The sequence below is a fragment of the Malus sylvestris genome, chromosome 11 (genome assembly GCF_916048215.2).
Source record: "Malus sylvestris chromosome 11, drMalSylv7.2, whole genome shotgun sequence".
In the NCBI taxonomy this organism is placed as follows: domain Eukaryota; kingdom Viridiplantae; phylum Streptophyta; class Magnoliopsida; order Rosales; family Rosaceae; genus Malus; species Malus sylvestris.
Window position 1 is genome coordinate 8,769,827 of NC_062270.1, and position 15,397 is coordinate 8,785,223.

The 15,397-nt window shown below is 37.4% G+C and overlaps 1 protein-coding gene across 1 annotated transcript; it reads right to left on the reverse strand.

The window, feature by feature from the left end:
* Positions 1-2,410: 2,410 nt before the first annotated feature.
* On the reverse strand, positions 2,411-3,204 carry LOC126590188 (probable LRR receptor-like serine/threonine-protein kinase At3g47570). Its single transcript, XM_050255714.1, has 2 exons — positions 2,847-3,204; positions 2,411-2,586 (listed from the first exon to the last, which is right to left on the reverse strand). Exons 1-2 carry the CDS (start codon positions 3,202-3,204, stop codon positions 2,411-2,413), a joined length of 534 nt encoding a protein of 177 aa, XP_050111671.1.
* Between the last annotated feature and the right edge of the window lie 12,193 nt (positions 3,205-15,397).

Sequence of the window (15,397 nt, forward strand, 5' to 3'; positions counted from 1 at the left end):
AAACCAGTGCTCGAACGCACCATATTTATTCTTGTGATTGTAGGAGTCTTCTAACTATTATATTTCTGATTACCCGAATCCAAGGAATAGAACGAACCCAAATGGGTGCCTTTGTGGGGCCTTAGGTGTAGGCCTTGAGGCTTCCCATCAGAGTTCATTCTTATGCTTAGACTCTTGAGATCGCTGAATAGGATGAATCCAAAGGGATGCCTTTGTGGGGCCTTAGGTGTAGGCCTTGAGGCTTTCCATTAGAGTTCATCCCATGCTTAAGCGTTCTATGATAATCATGATATAATAGTAAGAGAACTAGAAGGTAGGTCGATTACTTGCGCCCCAAGTAACTTCGGAGTTCTCATTTATCAAGGATTGTCGTGGATGGGTTAAGTCCACATAAAGTTCTTTTTATGCCTTGAGGCCAAGGACTTTTAAACTAATCAGATTTATATGTCTGCGGGCTTAGGACTTGGATCTGATTTAAGCATTGAGGATATATTTAAATCGGATCCAAGTATTGAGAAAGCTTTGTTATAGTGATTTTGCTAGAAACAAACTTGCATATAACTAGAAATATACAACATATTGCTAGACTTTAAAGAAAGAGAAGACAAAGACAGAGCAAAGCAGGTCGGGCAAGATTAAACCTTATCAATTAAGGCTGATCGTCTTGCAGGTCCCTATCTTTGTGGTTCTATCAAAGGTCTGAAAGCTTAGAGGTGGAGAGGGGAGAGGAGAATACAAAAAGGTGAATCGATACTACAACAAGTTAGAGCAGGGTAGCAGAGCTATTACAAGTTTAGGAGAAAAGATTATCCCGAGGAGGATGAAAGCTTGGGCTGACTACAGCTTCGTTTTGAAAGGCAAATCTGGCTTTTTGAGGAGAGTTTGTGCTTTTGTTTGTTTGTTTGAGTGTCTTTATTCCTGTCTTCTCTTCCTCCTTTTATAGACTACTCGGTTTCGCTCCTGTAGCGACAGCTTTGCCCGAGTGCGGTCTGGGGGTGATGACTCATCAGCTTTATTACATGTAATGCCACCATAAAGTACTTTATGGGCTGTGCAGTCTGATCAGTCTACACCACTTGGTCCTCGGGTAGGTAGGCAAGTGGCCTTTGTGAATTGTATCAAGTCAGAAAAAGCCCTTTCCTGTCTTCCCAAGTTTCGGCTGGGTTTTGATCTTCTATTCCTCCAGGCCTCCTTTTGGGCCGACTCCATCATTGGGCCTAAAGTTCAGTTTTAGCCCAAACACCAGAGTTTCCTGAAAGCAAAAAAGACTGAAATTAGACAGTCACCCCCAAAAATTACAAAACTAAAAACAAAAGGTTAGTTTGCTCCCCTCTGAAGCAAAGGAAATGAAAGAAAGGAAGAGCAAAATAAAAGAAAAGGGGGAGTCTAAACCTGGACACTAAGCATAATAAGTACAACTACTGCTAAAACCATTCGTCAGATGATATGAAATATGAATCATGAATATATACGCAATAAAGTTTCCCTTATGGAATCCTCAAATAATCTGGTACAGACTGGATCACCTATAGATGAAGAAACAATAGTCCTACCAGTATAGAAGCACGCAAAAGAAGCTCTAAGAATTCGAAAAGCATCGTCCTCCATAATCGATCAGCTGGGTGAAAAGGATTTAGAGAGATTTTGAATTTGGGGTGTGAAGGGGTGAAAATAAATTCCTGGAAATCAGCCTGCCCCCACACTTCTCCCTTATTCCTTCTCCCGAAACCCATACCAGATAGAAATCGCCGAAAATCATCTCCCCAACCCTTCGTCACTTTGCGAACTGCCCTCAACCTACTCTGATTGAGACCGACGGAACAACCCTCCCAAGCGCGAATTACAGAAATGGCCACAACTTGGGGCCGTTGGATGTGGAATCAAGCAGGGAAAATGGTAATTTCACTATCCCACTCCCACTTCGGAATCGAAGATCCGCACCAAATCTCTCTCTCACCCTCTCTGTCTCTTTCTGCAAGCGACATGGATGTCCCCCTCCGTCTGCTCTAGAATCCCCAACCCATCAATCCGAATCCGTTCCAAAATTAAGAGGACAAAAGTGCCCTGCAGCCCTTCAATCTCAACCGCATGATCCTAACCCTAGATAGATATTGTCTGGCACTTTTTGTACGCCAAGGACCAAGACCATTAAAGCACCTTGATTCCAGGAGCTGACTGGAACCTTTTGGCAACCATCAAAATGAAAAAAACAAATACATGGAATCCTCTATTTTGGTTACATCAGACGTCACGTCACGCTGATGTCAATATGAAAGTTTGAAGTCTCTACGTTTTTTGAGGGGCTGGATTGTGAGATTGCTGATTTTCTCATAGTTCCCCTAAAGTACCATTGCAAGAAACCTTTCTAAATATTGTAACAGTTACTAGTTAGATCAAGCTTTATTAATTTTTAAACTTCATAGGGGCTCAAGACTCGAGAGCATTGATTGAAAATTGTAACATGAAGGTTTAAGTCCCCATTAAACACGTTGGCAGTGGGTCTCTTCCTTGTAAACATCTCCTGCAAGAGAATTTCAAAACTGTAGACATATCCAGTTATTAACGCCTCACTTCCCATACCATACTCTGCCATTCAAACATCATAAAATATTCTTAGCAAATTGAGAACAAAATAGTTGAATTATGCAAAATTAAAAAATTAAAAAAAAAGGATATTGTGGAGAGGATGTGAATATTTACCCAAAATCACATAACCAATCATTCTTGTTAGTCCAGTGGAACTTGTCTGATTTGTTGAAGCTTTTGTACTAGTCAGTTGTGAGAGAAACCTTTCTAATCAAAGTCAGAAACATGTCTAGTCGACATGTTGTCCAATAGAACAGTACTTGGTTTCAGATCACAATGAACTATCGGTGTTTCGAAGTGATTATGAAGATAATCGACTAATATAAAACAAGCAACATCTATGGAAATGCTGAGCCTTTGCAAAAGATTTAAACTCTTGGGTGCCTCTCTTGCTTCTTCAATATCAGTCGGTGGATGCAGCCACTTCTCTAAGCTTCCTTTTTCCATGTACTCATAAACCAAAGCCTTGAAATCATTACCAAGAGAATCAACACTTGAACATGCAGTTATAATCCTGACGAGATTTCGATGCTTGAAATTTCTCAAAGCCTCACATTCATATAAAGAACAATATGCCACTACAAAACCAATTTCCTGACTCAGAATTTTGTGAGTCATTTCTTAAATTACGTTTCTTGAAGGCATTAGATTAAACGGCAAACTAGAACGACTTAATGCAACCATGATCGTATTAATAAGCAAGCACTTCTATCTATCAAATATTAAGGCGGAAGTTAATTCACCAAACAATAAATATTTTGCGACTTGCAATTCCATTTTGACGTAGGGACACTGCTCAAATAATGACACCAGGAACAATGATTGTTTAGATTGACCGCTCGAAAAAGAGTATACCTGTCAAAAACATGACAACTGTTAGAAAATGCCTGCATATTCTGATACTACGTAGATACGAGGAAAATGAACTTTTATTTCCAATAACAAAACAACAACCTGCCAACACATACAACCCAAAACAACAAAGTAGAAGCCGCTATCAACAAAGTGACCAATTAGTACCACACAGAGAACAACGATAACGATAACACAATGCCTTCTCCAAACCATTCTGATCAGAAACAAGCAGATACAAAGACTATTCGCAATGACATTAATGAAGACATATTACATGACACATGATATCTACATATCTACACAAAATCCAGTTCTCTGATTTGATAAAAAAAAAATGTGCACGCGCAAACTGTGGCTACCAGATTCTCATGCAGGGAATTGATTAGGTTCATGAAGTCAAAAAATTAAATCAGACATCGAGGAGGAGCTTACCCAACAATCAATAGTATCAAAGAGAGGACCCACAATACATATTGATACGTATTGTGTTTAGATTTAACTAGAGTACTAACACGTCCAGGGGGAGCATTCCGATGGGTTAGCCATTTAAACAGGGGGCGGATCAAAAACAAAAATCCAAGAAGAAATCTGGAGAGTGTTCGTCTTCTAGATTTATGAAAGAAGTTTTGCACTTGGTAACTAATTTATTATTCTACAACTTATGTCGTGTGCTTTATCTTTTACTACAAACACTTATGGATGTGGCCATACATGCATGATAACATACATGAAGCTAAAAATCCAGATGCATACCAAATCCAAATTCTTGCTCAAGCCGAATTCCAATGAATACAAGACTTAGCATATTGGAAAGCACATGGAAAAATCCAGATGCATAACTAATCGTAGATTTGCTTGTATATTCACTAGGTTTCCCAAGTCCAACATTGATTAAAAACAGAATTACATCAAGCTTCATGCAGTTCAACTATTTTCTTTACACATAACTACTATAACCAAAATTCCAAATCCACCAAGTCACAAAATTTGCAAAAAACAATTGTGGAAACATAACTTTCACAATTACTCTTACCAAAAAAAGTCTCAACCTTGATTGATCCCGCTCTAATTTCACAAAAAATAAAAATAAAAAAAACCAGTCCAACTATCCAACCCTCCTCATCATTATTTCACCAAAAACACACAAACAAAAGCAACTTACATGAAATGGGACTGCCACTGCGTCAATTCCCCACAATCCACAACTAAAACTTTCCAAATTTCCACATGCGAGCACCCAACAAATCCTGAAACACAAATTTCAATCCAAAACTGCAAACCCCAACAATTTTAAACACAGAAACTAATAAAAGAGTGAAGCTTTACGTGGTTGAAGACGGCCCAAGAAGTGGGTTTTCCTTGAAGGGCTGAAAGGAGAGGAGATGAGATTTTCAACGGAAAGGACTCCGGATCCCTTCCACCAAATCCACAAGTCCGGGATCTGGCCCTTAAAAGAGGTCTACACTTTGGCTGAGGTCTCCACTCACAATGATCGCAAGGACTGCTGCCTCGTCGTCGATGGCAAGGTAATCTTTTAGATCCTTCTGCGGTTTTCAGTTAAAGTTAAATTTGGGGATTTTGCATCTGGGTTGTGTTATTTTGTGGGTTTGTGTGTGTGATTGAATCTGGGTTCTGCTCTGATTGGATCTGTGTGAAGTGTTTTGTTAGCGGGTTTTGATTGGTTTAGTTGAATTTTGGTTTATACTAGAAAATTTGCCCGCATTTGTTGCGGGTTTTGAAACTATTATCTACAACTGGCATGAATAATTTCCATAGAAAGTAACTGAAAAGACCGTCTAGCACCTAAGAACCAATGAAGTGAAACTTTGCTTGCTATATATGGATATACATGCTGTAAGAAACCATTCATATTCAGTTCCAGCGACAATATCGCTTTTCTTGAGTCCCTTTTGAATGATATTTCTTGTGGCTTTGGATCAACAATAGTACTTACAAAAGATTACAAAACATTGTTTCATTTACCTGAAGAAAAATGACAAAATATTGTTTTACTTGGTTACCTTTTAGAAAATTAGAATGACACTAAAAATATTTCTGCTATTCAAATATCATATGCCAGAATGAAATCGAAAAACTAAACTTTGAATTCAAAACTATTCACATGCAGAATAAATTGAAATGCCTCAGAATATTATCATGATCCAATTGTATATGGAAAATGCCCGAAAGTAATCCATGTCTTTCTCAAAAATAGGTCATTCAGCGTTGAGCACCAAGTAATAGCCTCTAATATCAGAGAAAATACCTGCAAAGAAAAGAAATTAAAATATTAGGCATATGAGTGCAAGCTTACAGAAACTTTGTTTTTGTACACTTTCTTCTCCCTTCAATGATTGTTTGTTTCTTATCCAGAAAAATAAAATGAGCAGGTTAATGATAATCACACGTGCAAAATGCTAATCCTACGGTCTAAAGCTAACTGAGTTTTTAAGTGTAAAATCCCTAATTTAACTGCGTTTGGATTGATCACAGTTCATGACTTGTTAAACTTGACATCTCCTTGTACATTTTGGGAACTTGACAGCTTAAAGAAGTGCTCATAAAATCAAATTACACAATATCTACTAAAAACTTACAGAAGGGACTCAATTAGTCAACAAACAAGTGTCTCACACTTAAATATTAAAGACCAAAGAGAGAACACGCGTATACACACCCCAATTGCAAATTCTGCAATGAAAAGGACCAAAATAAAATAAAAACTTTAGTTAAACTAAAACAATTACAAAATGCAAAATTCAATTCTTTCTTTTTTCTTGTGTCAAAATTAAATTATAATAACAAACCTTCATAAATGCATCAATTTCTGGATCCGGCCTTATGTTCCTTTCCCTCTCTAACCGTACCAAATCATTCATGTATGTTACATCATAAAACAATTGACAAAAACATGGGAAGGATATCAGCAGTGCTCGATTGAGTACATGAAATCAATTGCTAGAATTAAGAATATATGTGCATTGAAAGTAACGAAATTGCAATTAACAGGAACACACCTGCATAGGCTTCGCTTGCATCTTGACATCTAGCTGTAAAATCCAATGTTTCTCTTACGGTCAGCTCTGAAAATGATTATCTCTTTGGTGGATTTATGCCCCAAAATTCGAACACCAGAGTTTCCTGAAAGCAAAAAAGACTGAAATTAGACAGTCACACGCAACATCCGAGCACACATACAAACCCCCAAAAATTACAAAACCAAAAACAAAAGGTTAGTTTGCTCCCCTCCGAAGCAAAGGAAATGAAAGAAAGGAAGAGCAAAATAATCGATCAGCTGGGTGAAAAGGAGCTCTATAGATGAAGAAACAATAGTCCTACCAGTATAGAAGCGCGCAAAAGAAGCTCTAAGAATTAGAAAAGCATCGTCCTCCATAATCGATCAGCTGGGTGAAAAGGATTTAGAGAGATTTTGAATTTGGGGTGTGAAGGGGTGAAAATAAATTCTTGGAAATCAGCCTGCCCCCATACTTCTCCCTTATTCCTTCTCCCTAAACCCATACCAAATAGAAATCGCCGAAAATCATCTCCCCTACCCTTCGTCACTTTGCGAACTGCGATTGAGACCGACGGAACAACCCTCCCAAGCGCGAATTACAGAAATGGCCACAACTTGTGGCCGTTGGATGTGGAATCAAGCAGGGAAAATGGTAATTTCACTATCCCACTCCCACTTCGAAATCGAAGATCCGTACCAAATCTCTCTCTCACCCTCTCAGTCTCTTTCTGCAAGCGACATGGATGTCCCCCTCCGTCTGCTCTAGAATCCCCAACCCATCAATCCGAATCCGTCCCAAAATTAAGATGAGAAAAGTGCCCTGCAGCCCTTCAATCTCAGCCGCGTGATCCTAACCCTAGATAGATATTTCCGTCATTTTAGCACCCTAAGGGCCAGCCTTATGAAGAATCTAGGAAAGCCCCTCAAACACATGATGGGCGGCCCAAAACAAAGTAACCCAACCCCCAAAACACACTGACCCACCCAGCCCCAATTTGATGGTAGTGGCGTAAATAAAGTAAAATCAAGTGGCAAACAATTGTCATTTCACTCCTCAACTTTAGAATAGATAATTTGGACTGTATAGTGTGGTAATTAGATCAGGATGAAATGTGAGATTTCTAAAAAAAATAAAAATGAAAATTAAAGTTTAGGTGGCGTTGAAGTTTGTTATTTTTTTTTTTTCATGGCAACTGGATATAGCATGCTTAAACTGTTTTTTGTTAAACTGACAGTGCTCAGAATAAATTGATTATCACCATAATGCATATCTTCTAAACTTAAGTTTTTTTGTGTTAAACTTTGACCGATTCAGATTTATTATCATTGCAATTTGCAGCCCAGTTGACATGGGTGATGAAATTTCAGCTTTGAACCTTACGCAAGTGATATTAAAATATTGTTCTCAAGTGTTGCATGTTATTTATTCTTTACCGATAATCATTGTAACCATCTTATCCTGTTATAGTTTGCACAAAAAGGGCATTATTAGGCTCTGGGCAAGATTCGCGCCAGGGTCACTTAAGGTACCAAAATCGGAAGCCGCACTCGAGGAGCTTCAATCCCTTCACAAGGTAACATGGTTTGTTTAGATTGCCTGTTTTGTGAGGGAATATGGGAGTTTAATTTCCAAATTTCACAAGTGGAATATTCACTCCAAATCGATGGAAATACTAATTTCTAGCCCGTAAGATTCAGTTGTAGTGATCATTTTAGTTCTCGCCTTACTTGAAAATATCATGGTTTTGTACTATTTGTTCATTAGTAAGACTCAAAACCAAAAGATATAAGTTTTATATGAGGTGAGCTTCTGATAAGTCTTTGTTTGTGCCAAAATTAAAGGTTGTGGATCTCTATGTTTGGCTGAGTTTCTGACTGAAGGAATCATTCCCAGATTGCGAGCTTGCATCTACACAGAAGTCCATCTGCCGCATAGTTGGTAGTGGGAAATGAAAATTGTAATGTTATTTTGTTGCAGCTATGGCCTCCGAAAGATGACATTCATGTATGAGCAAGAAGGGGGTTACTGACGAATTATAGTCATAATCTAGCTGAATTTGTAAGAGTTGTGATTTAAATTTCAATGCTTTCGAATCGTTATAGTGTTAAATCATTTCCTTAATTTCAAGTTTATGTTGAAATTATGTGTGATTTTGTGATTTTTGTAGAGAAACCATTTAGCTGAAAGGGTATTCGAGGGATGGGTTTTTCTCCGTCTTCCTCTTGGGTCATGTCATCAAAGGACTTTTTTTTTTTGCAGACCCACTTCAAATCGAATAGATGGAAACTACCAACTCATCTCTTGGAGGGTAACTTCTGGAGTTGTTAATTTTTGTGAAATATTTGATCTGGGTTTTTTTTTTTTTTTGGGAGGGGGGGTGAAATTAGATACTTAGTTTTTGAAATAATGCAATACAATATGATTAAAGAAAGAAGATTCTTATATGATCCACCTTTGTTCCTTATTTTTTTTTAATATTTTGTTGTTTTCTAATTTCGCTTTGCATCCTTTTTATGTCCATCAGTTGGCACTCCATGGTATAAACTAACTCTAAATCTTTGTTGCCAACCATTTTTTGTGTTTTTTGAATTACAGAAAATTTGCTAGGTTTAATTGTTTTTTAATTTTACGGTTTAATTGTTTTCCCTTATTATGATTGAGTGGTAAATTAGTTGAATTCCACATAGAACGAATAGCTAAATGCATTTTCTTAAATATCTTGCAGTGGCACACTCTGGGGATTTGTTGTTTTCATGCTGTTTAATGTGAAACGTGTGCATAAAACTCAAGAGGATTTATCTGTAGTCACCTTCAGTAATATTAGTAGCTTGCGTATTTCATTACTCTGATACTCTTCTAGCTGCTAGTTTGAAGATCATAAATTCATAATACTATTATCGGTTTTGAAAACTCTAAAATGTGACTGTTTTCTGTGAACTATGACAGGGTCTAATCTTTATTTCTAGATTGCAATCATTCCAATTGTGGTTAGTACAGATTATACTCATCTCTTTTTCAGTTTCGGTTTGTCACATGTTCATAAAAACTAACTAAACTAACTGCAATTGCAACAAAATAATGCTTAACGAATCCACCATAATTAAAAATCTAAGCAAAGGATTATTCAACTATTTTGCTTAAGAATTTTCAGTTCACTGTCCCAATAAATGAATATTAAATTGGCTTTAATTCGAAAAAAAAAAATCCATTGCAAGTGTATAGTAAAGCAAAGAACCACAATCTTTTAATTTACTTTTTCTGCTTTAGAGTATGGGTCCCTTTCCCTTCTCTAAATCCCAATTTTTAACTTCATTTCAAAGGCCATTACATTGCAAATGCCTCTTATTTTTTCATTGAAGTATACATCTTAAGTTGGAACAGGGAAAATCCATTATGGTCAATGATCCAGCCAACAAAGATTTACTCCAACTCCTTTCAAAGTCTTAATCACATTTCACAAAAGTTCATTACTTTCATTTTGAACAATTGGATTGCCGATCACTAAATCTTATCTCATTTTTTAGAATGTACCTTTTTCTAGAAAGCACTTGATTTCAATTCTTCTTGACAAAAATTAATTGTTTCGGTTAACGTTGTCTAATTGGAGCCCAAAGGGTTTTGGGTCATGGCAGGTGAGCCCAAAGAGAAAAAAAAAACAGGCCGAGAGAGGGAGCCCAAAAGGGGTTGGGTTAGGTCCAAAAGATACCCCAGCAGTAGCTGGGTGTGTTCGCCGAGGAAGAAAGTCGGCGCCACTGCTTCAGGCTCCCGTGCTTTCAGACAATGGTGCTCGTTGTGAGTCTATAGGTTGTGGGAGACCTCGAAGGTGAATAGAGATTTGAAAAAACAATCTCAACATTCTTTGTAAAACCCTAGTGTTCGTGGCTAGAATTTCCGATGGGGAAGTTTCCTAGCGGACGAGCACACAGCTCCCCGAGAGGTTGGCGTTGGTTGATATCGTTTGTCGGGCTTCTGCTTCCTGGTGGACTTGTTGGGCAAGGCTTGTCGGGCAGTGCTTGTCGGGCAAGGCTGAAAGAGAAGGACATGGTTAACTCTGAAAGGTGCCTTTGTAGGGCCTTAGATATAGGCCTTGAGGCTCGCAATCAAGATTAACTCTTAGGATGCTCAGGCGTGCCACTGCCATCTTTAGTATGACAGATGTAAAACAGATGTTGAGTTCGATTATATAAATATATCCGAGAGACTGTGTTAGCCCTGAAAGGTGCCTTTGTAGGGCCTTAGATGTAGGCCTTGAGGCTCACAATCAAGAACTAACTAAGTACTTGAACATATAGTGTTTATCTCATTGTAGCAAAAGTATTATAACTGTTATACTTCTGACCATCGAGTCCGAAGAGCAGAATGAACCCAAATAGATGCCTTTGTAGGGCCTTAGATGTAGGCATTGAGGCTTCCTATCAGAATTAATTCTATACTCAAACGTTCTATGATAATCATAATATAACAGAGATAAAACTCAGAAATAAGTCGATTACTTGCGCCCCAAGTAACTTCGGACTTCTTGTTATCAAAGACTGTCGTGGATGGGTTAAGTCCACATAAGGTTTTTTTTATGCCTTGAGACCAAGGACTTTTGAATGATAAATCTTATATGCCCGAGGGTTTAGAACTTAGATCTGATTAAACTGTGAGAGCGGATTCCAACTTATTTTTTACATAGTTTGGGCATTATTAATCCGATCGGGTTCAAGAACTGAGAAGTCTTTTAATCATGAGCTTGCTAGAAATAACTTGGATACATATAGAAGTATACAACATATTGCTAGATGAATGAAAAGACAAAAACAAAGAGGGTCGGGCAAGGCTAGTCGTCTTGCAACTTCCTATCTTAGTGATCTATGAAGAGGTTTGAGAGCTAGAAAGAGGGATAGGGAGATGAGTTTACAGAAAGAAATCGATACTACAGCAAGATTTAGACAAGGTAGCAGAGCTTTTACAAAGGGTTTTGGTGAAGGTTGATCCCGAAATGGATGAAGGCTTGATGCCGACTACAGCTTTGTATGCAAATCTGGCTTAAGCAGAGTTTGTGTATTTGTTTGTTTGTTTGAGTGTCCTCATTTCTGATTTCTTTTTCTTCTTTTATAGACACTTCGGCTTGGCCTTATGTAGCAGTAATCTTGCCCGAATGCAGTTTGAAGGGTAGTGACTCATTAGCTATTTACTTGTACTGCTACTGTAAAGTACTTTTGGGCTGATTAGCTGGCTGGTCTATACTACTTGACCTCTAGGTAGGTGAGCGAGTGGTTCAAATGGTCTGCACCTAGTCGGAAAAGGGCCTTTTCTGCCTTCTGGGCTTTGGTTGGGCTTCGGGCTTTTCTCCTTCTAGACTTCCTTTTGGGCTAACTCCCTTTTGAGCCCAAAGTTCAAGTTTTAACCCAAACAAGAGGTTTAAGAGCTAGAAAGAGGGATAGGGAGATGAGTTTACAAAAAGAAATCGATACTACACCAAGATTTAGACAAGGTAGCAGAGCTTTTACAAAGGGTTTTGGTGAATGTTGATCCCGAAATGGATGAAGGCTTGATGCTGACTACAGCTTTGTATGCAAATCTGGCTTGAGCAGAGTTTGTGTATTTGTTTGTTTGTTTGAGTGTCCTCATTTCTGATTTCTCTTTCTTCTTTTATAGACACTTCGGTTTGGCCTCCTGTAGCAGTAATCTTGCCCGAATGCAGCTTGAAGGGTAGTGACTCATCAGCTATTTACTTGTACTGCCACTGTAAAGTACTTTTGGGCTGATTAGCTGGCTGGTCTACACCATTTGACCTCTAGGTAGGTAAGCAAGTGGTTCAAATGGTCTGCACCTAGTCGAAAAAGGGTCTTTTCTGCCTTCTGGGCTTTGGCTAGGCTTCGGGCTTTTCTCATTCTAGACCTCCTTTTAGGCCAACTCCCTTTTGAGCCCAAAGTTCAAGTTTTAACCCAAACACCTAGAACTTCAAATCGAGTTTTCGAAAAATCTGATGAAATTCAATATCTTGCGATGGTGGAGACGTCGTGAAGGGCGTCGGGTTTCTGGGTTTTAACCCGGAGCTCGCAGATCTGGCTTGGGAACTCGATGTGGCCATCCAAGCTTCAGGCTTGGTTTAAGATGCAAGGTCATGGGTTCGAAGAACCCAGACTGTGATTCCCGATTTCGTTTTTTTTTTTTTCAATTCAAATATAATTCAATTCAAATAATATTCAATTCAATATTTTAATAAAAGTACATATATTTGATGCAATTCATGGCAAATATCAAATTCACACAATTCAACAATTATGAATATAATGCATACACAATTTATGTAGAATCTAAAATTCGAAAAACGTAAAGTTGGGTCATGCATTATGATATATTTTCCCTGTTTTTGTCAATTGTTTTATGTTGTAGCATACATGAATGATTTGGTACGGTTAGAGAGGGAAAGGAACATAAGGCCGGATCCAGAGATTGATGCATTTATGAAGGTTTGTTATTATAAATTAATTTTGACACAAGAAAAAAGAAAGAATTGAATTTCGCATTTTGTGATTGTTTTAGTTTAACTAAAGTTTTAATTTTATTTTGGTCATTTTCAGTGCAGAGTTTGCAAAAAAGAAAGAATTGAATTTTGGATTTTGTAATTGTTTTAGTTTAACTGAAGTTTTTATTTTATTTTGGTCCTTTTCATTGCAGAGTTTGCAATTGGGGTGTGTATACGCGTGTTCTATATGCTGTCCTGAAACATGTGGTCATATTTACCTTTTTGATAATGACTATGATGATGCAAAACATATCTACGGGAAATCCATGCGTTGCAGATTCCCATATGATCAGAGAGGTCGACTTATCTTGGAGATAATGTTAATCAAAATATGCCACCAACCACCAGTCTCATCTCTCTAATTCCACCATGCTTTTATAGTGTTGCCCTGGATCACATATGATGGTGGTATGCTCTCCATTGTTGGAAGTCTTTAACTTCTTTTTCATTTTGCTTGATAGCCATTTATACCCTGGAAAGCAATAAATATGCCGTGTTGCAAACAAGCACATAAAAAAGCATAACTTTGATTTGGTGGTTTTTATAAGCTCAGGATCTTTTCTATATCGAAGATTGATTTTTCTATCTTAACCATTTGCTAGATAGGAAAATTGCCTGAGATAGTTCCCGCTTAAATCATGCTCTCTCTCTCTCTCTCTCTCTCTCTCTCTCTCTCTCTCTCTCTCTCTCTCTCTCTCTCTCAAATAGAGACATGATTCAAAATTAACATCACAAATATTGTTAATGCCACATCTTTTGTTGAGAAGTCATGAAACAAAAGACATGTTGCTTAGATCCTGAAAGATTGAACAATATTTGAACAGTTAGTGCTTGGATAAATAGTAGAAGACACGTGCATGAGGCAGCACAGAGGAAAATCCTTCCCGCTTCTTCCATGCTCTGGCCTCTGCCGCTTCCAGCTCCGAACTCGGATCTGAAGGCCTCATGGGTATATTCGCTCACACTTCTCTCTCTTATTTCCCTGCTAATCATTCCAAATTTCATTTTTGTGTCGAATTTTAAATTTTGAAATCAGGGTAGATTACAACCATGTGTTACACATTTGGGATTTTGAGTACATATAGTATTTCTAAGTTTTCCCTCTTTGTTTTAGATATAATCAACTGTTATTAAGCTGTTTTCGTAGTGATTAGAACTTCTTTTAGAACTGATGAATCAAGTGATAGCGAGATAAGCTAATCGAAACAGCACAAATATGAAGGAAAATAGGTTCTGCTTTCTTAAGGTTTCAATTTTTTTCAAGTTTGGAGGCTTATGTGAATCTCTAACAATTGTTCAAATTGTTGTATCCAAGTATGCATTATACATTCAATTGAGCCAATGAAGCATGTGTGCCAACGAATTTTGAAGAGTTCGGCTTGATTTTCTCTCTTTGGTCTTTAATATTTAAGTGTGAGACACCTGTTTGTTGACTAATTGAGACCCTTCCCTAAGTTTTTAGTAGATATTGTGTAATTTGCTTTTATGAGCACTTCTTTAAGCTGTCAAATTCCCAAAATGTACAAGGAGATATCAAGTTTAAAAAGTCACGAACTGTGATCAAACCAAATGCAATGAAATTAGGAATTTTACACTTAAAAAACTCAGTTAGCTTTAGACCATAGGATTAGCATTTTGCATATGTGAGTATCATTGACTTGCTCATTTTATTTTTCTAGATAAGAAACAAACTATTATTGAAGGGAGAAGAAAGTGTACAAAAACAAAGTTTCTGTAAGCTTGCACTCATATACCTAATATTTTAATTTCTTTTCTTGGCAGGTATTTTCTCTGATATTAGAGGCTATTACTTGGTGCTCTACGCTGAATGACCTATTTTTGAGAAAGGCATGGATTACTTTCAGGCATTTTCCATACACAATTGGATCATGATAATATTTTGAGGCAATTCAATTTATTCCACATGTGAATAGTTTTGAATTCAAAGTTTAGTTTTTCGATTTCAATCTGGCATATGATATTTGAATAGCAGAAGCATTTTCAGTGTCATTTTAATTTTCTGAAAGGTAACTAAGTGAAACAATATTTTGTCATTTTTCTTCAAGTAAATAAAATAATGTTTCGTAATCTTTATGTAAGTACTATTGTCAATCCAAAGCCACAAAATTCAAAAGGGACACAAGAAAAGCGATATTGTCGCTACAACTGAATATGAATGGTTTCTTATAGCATGTATATCCATATATAGCAAGCAAAGTTTCACTTCATTGGTTTTTAGGTGCTAGACCGTCTTTTTAGTTACTTTCTATGGAAATTATTCATGCCTGTTGTAGATAATGGTTTCAAAACCTGCAGCAAAGTGAGGGCAAATTTTCTAGTTCAAACTAAACAAAAAACCAAATAAAAAACCATTCAATCTCATGGAAAAATGCCATTCCATCAAATAAGAAAGCAAATAAAC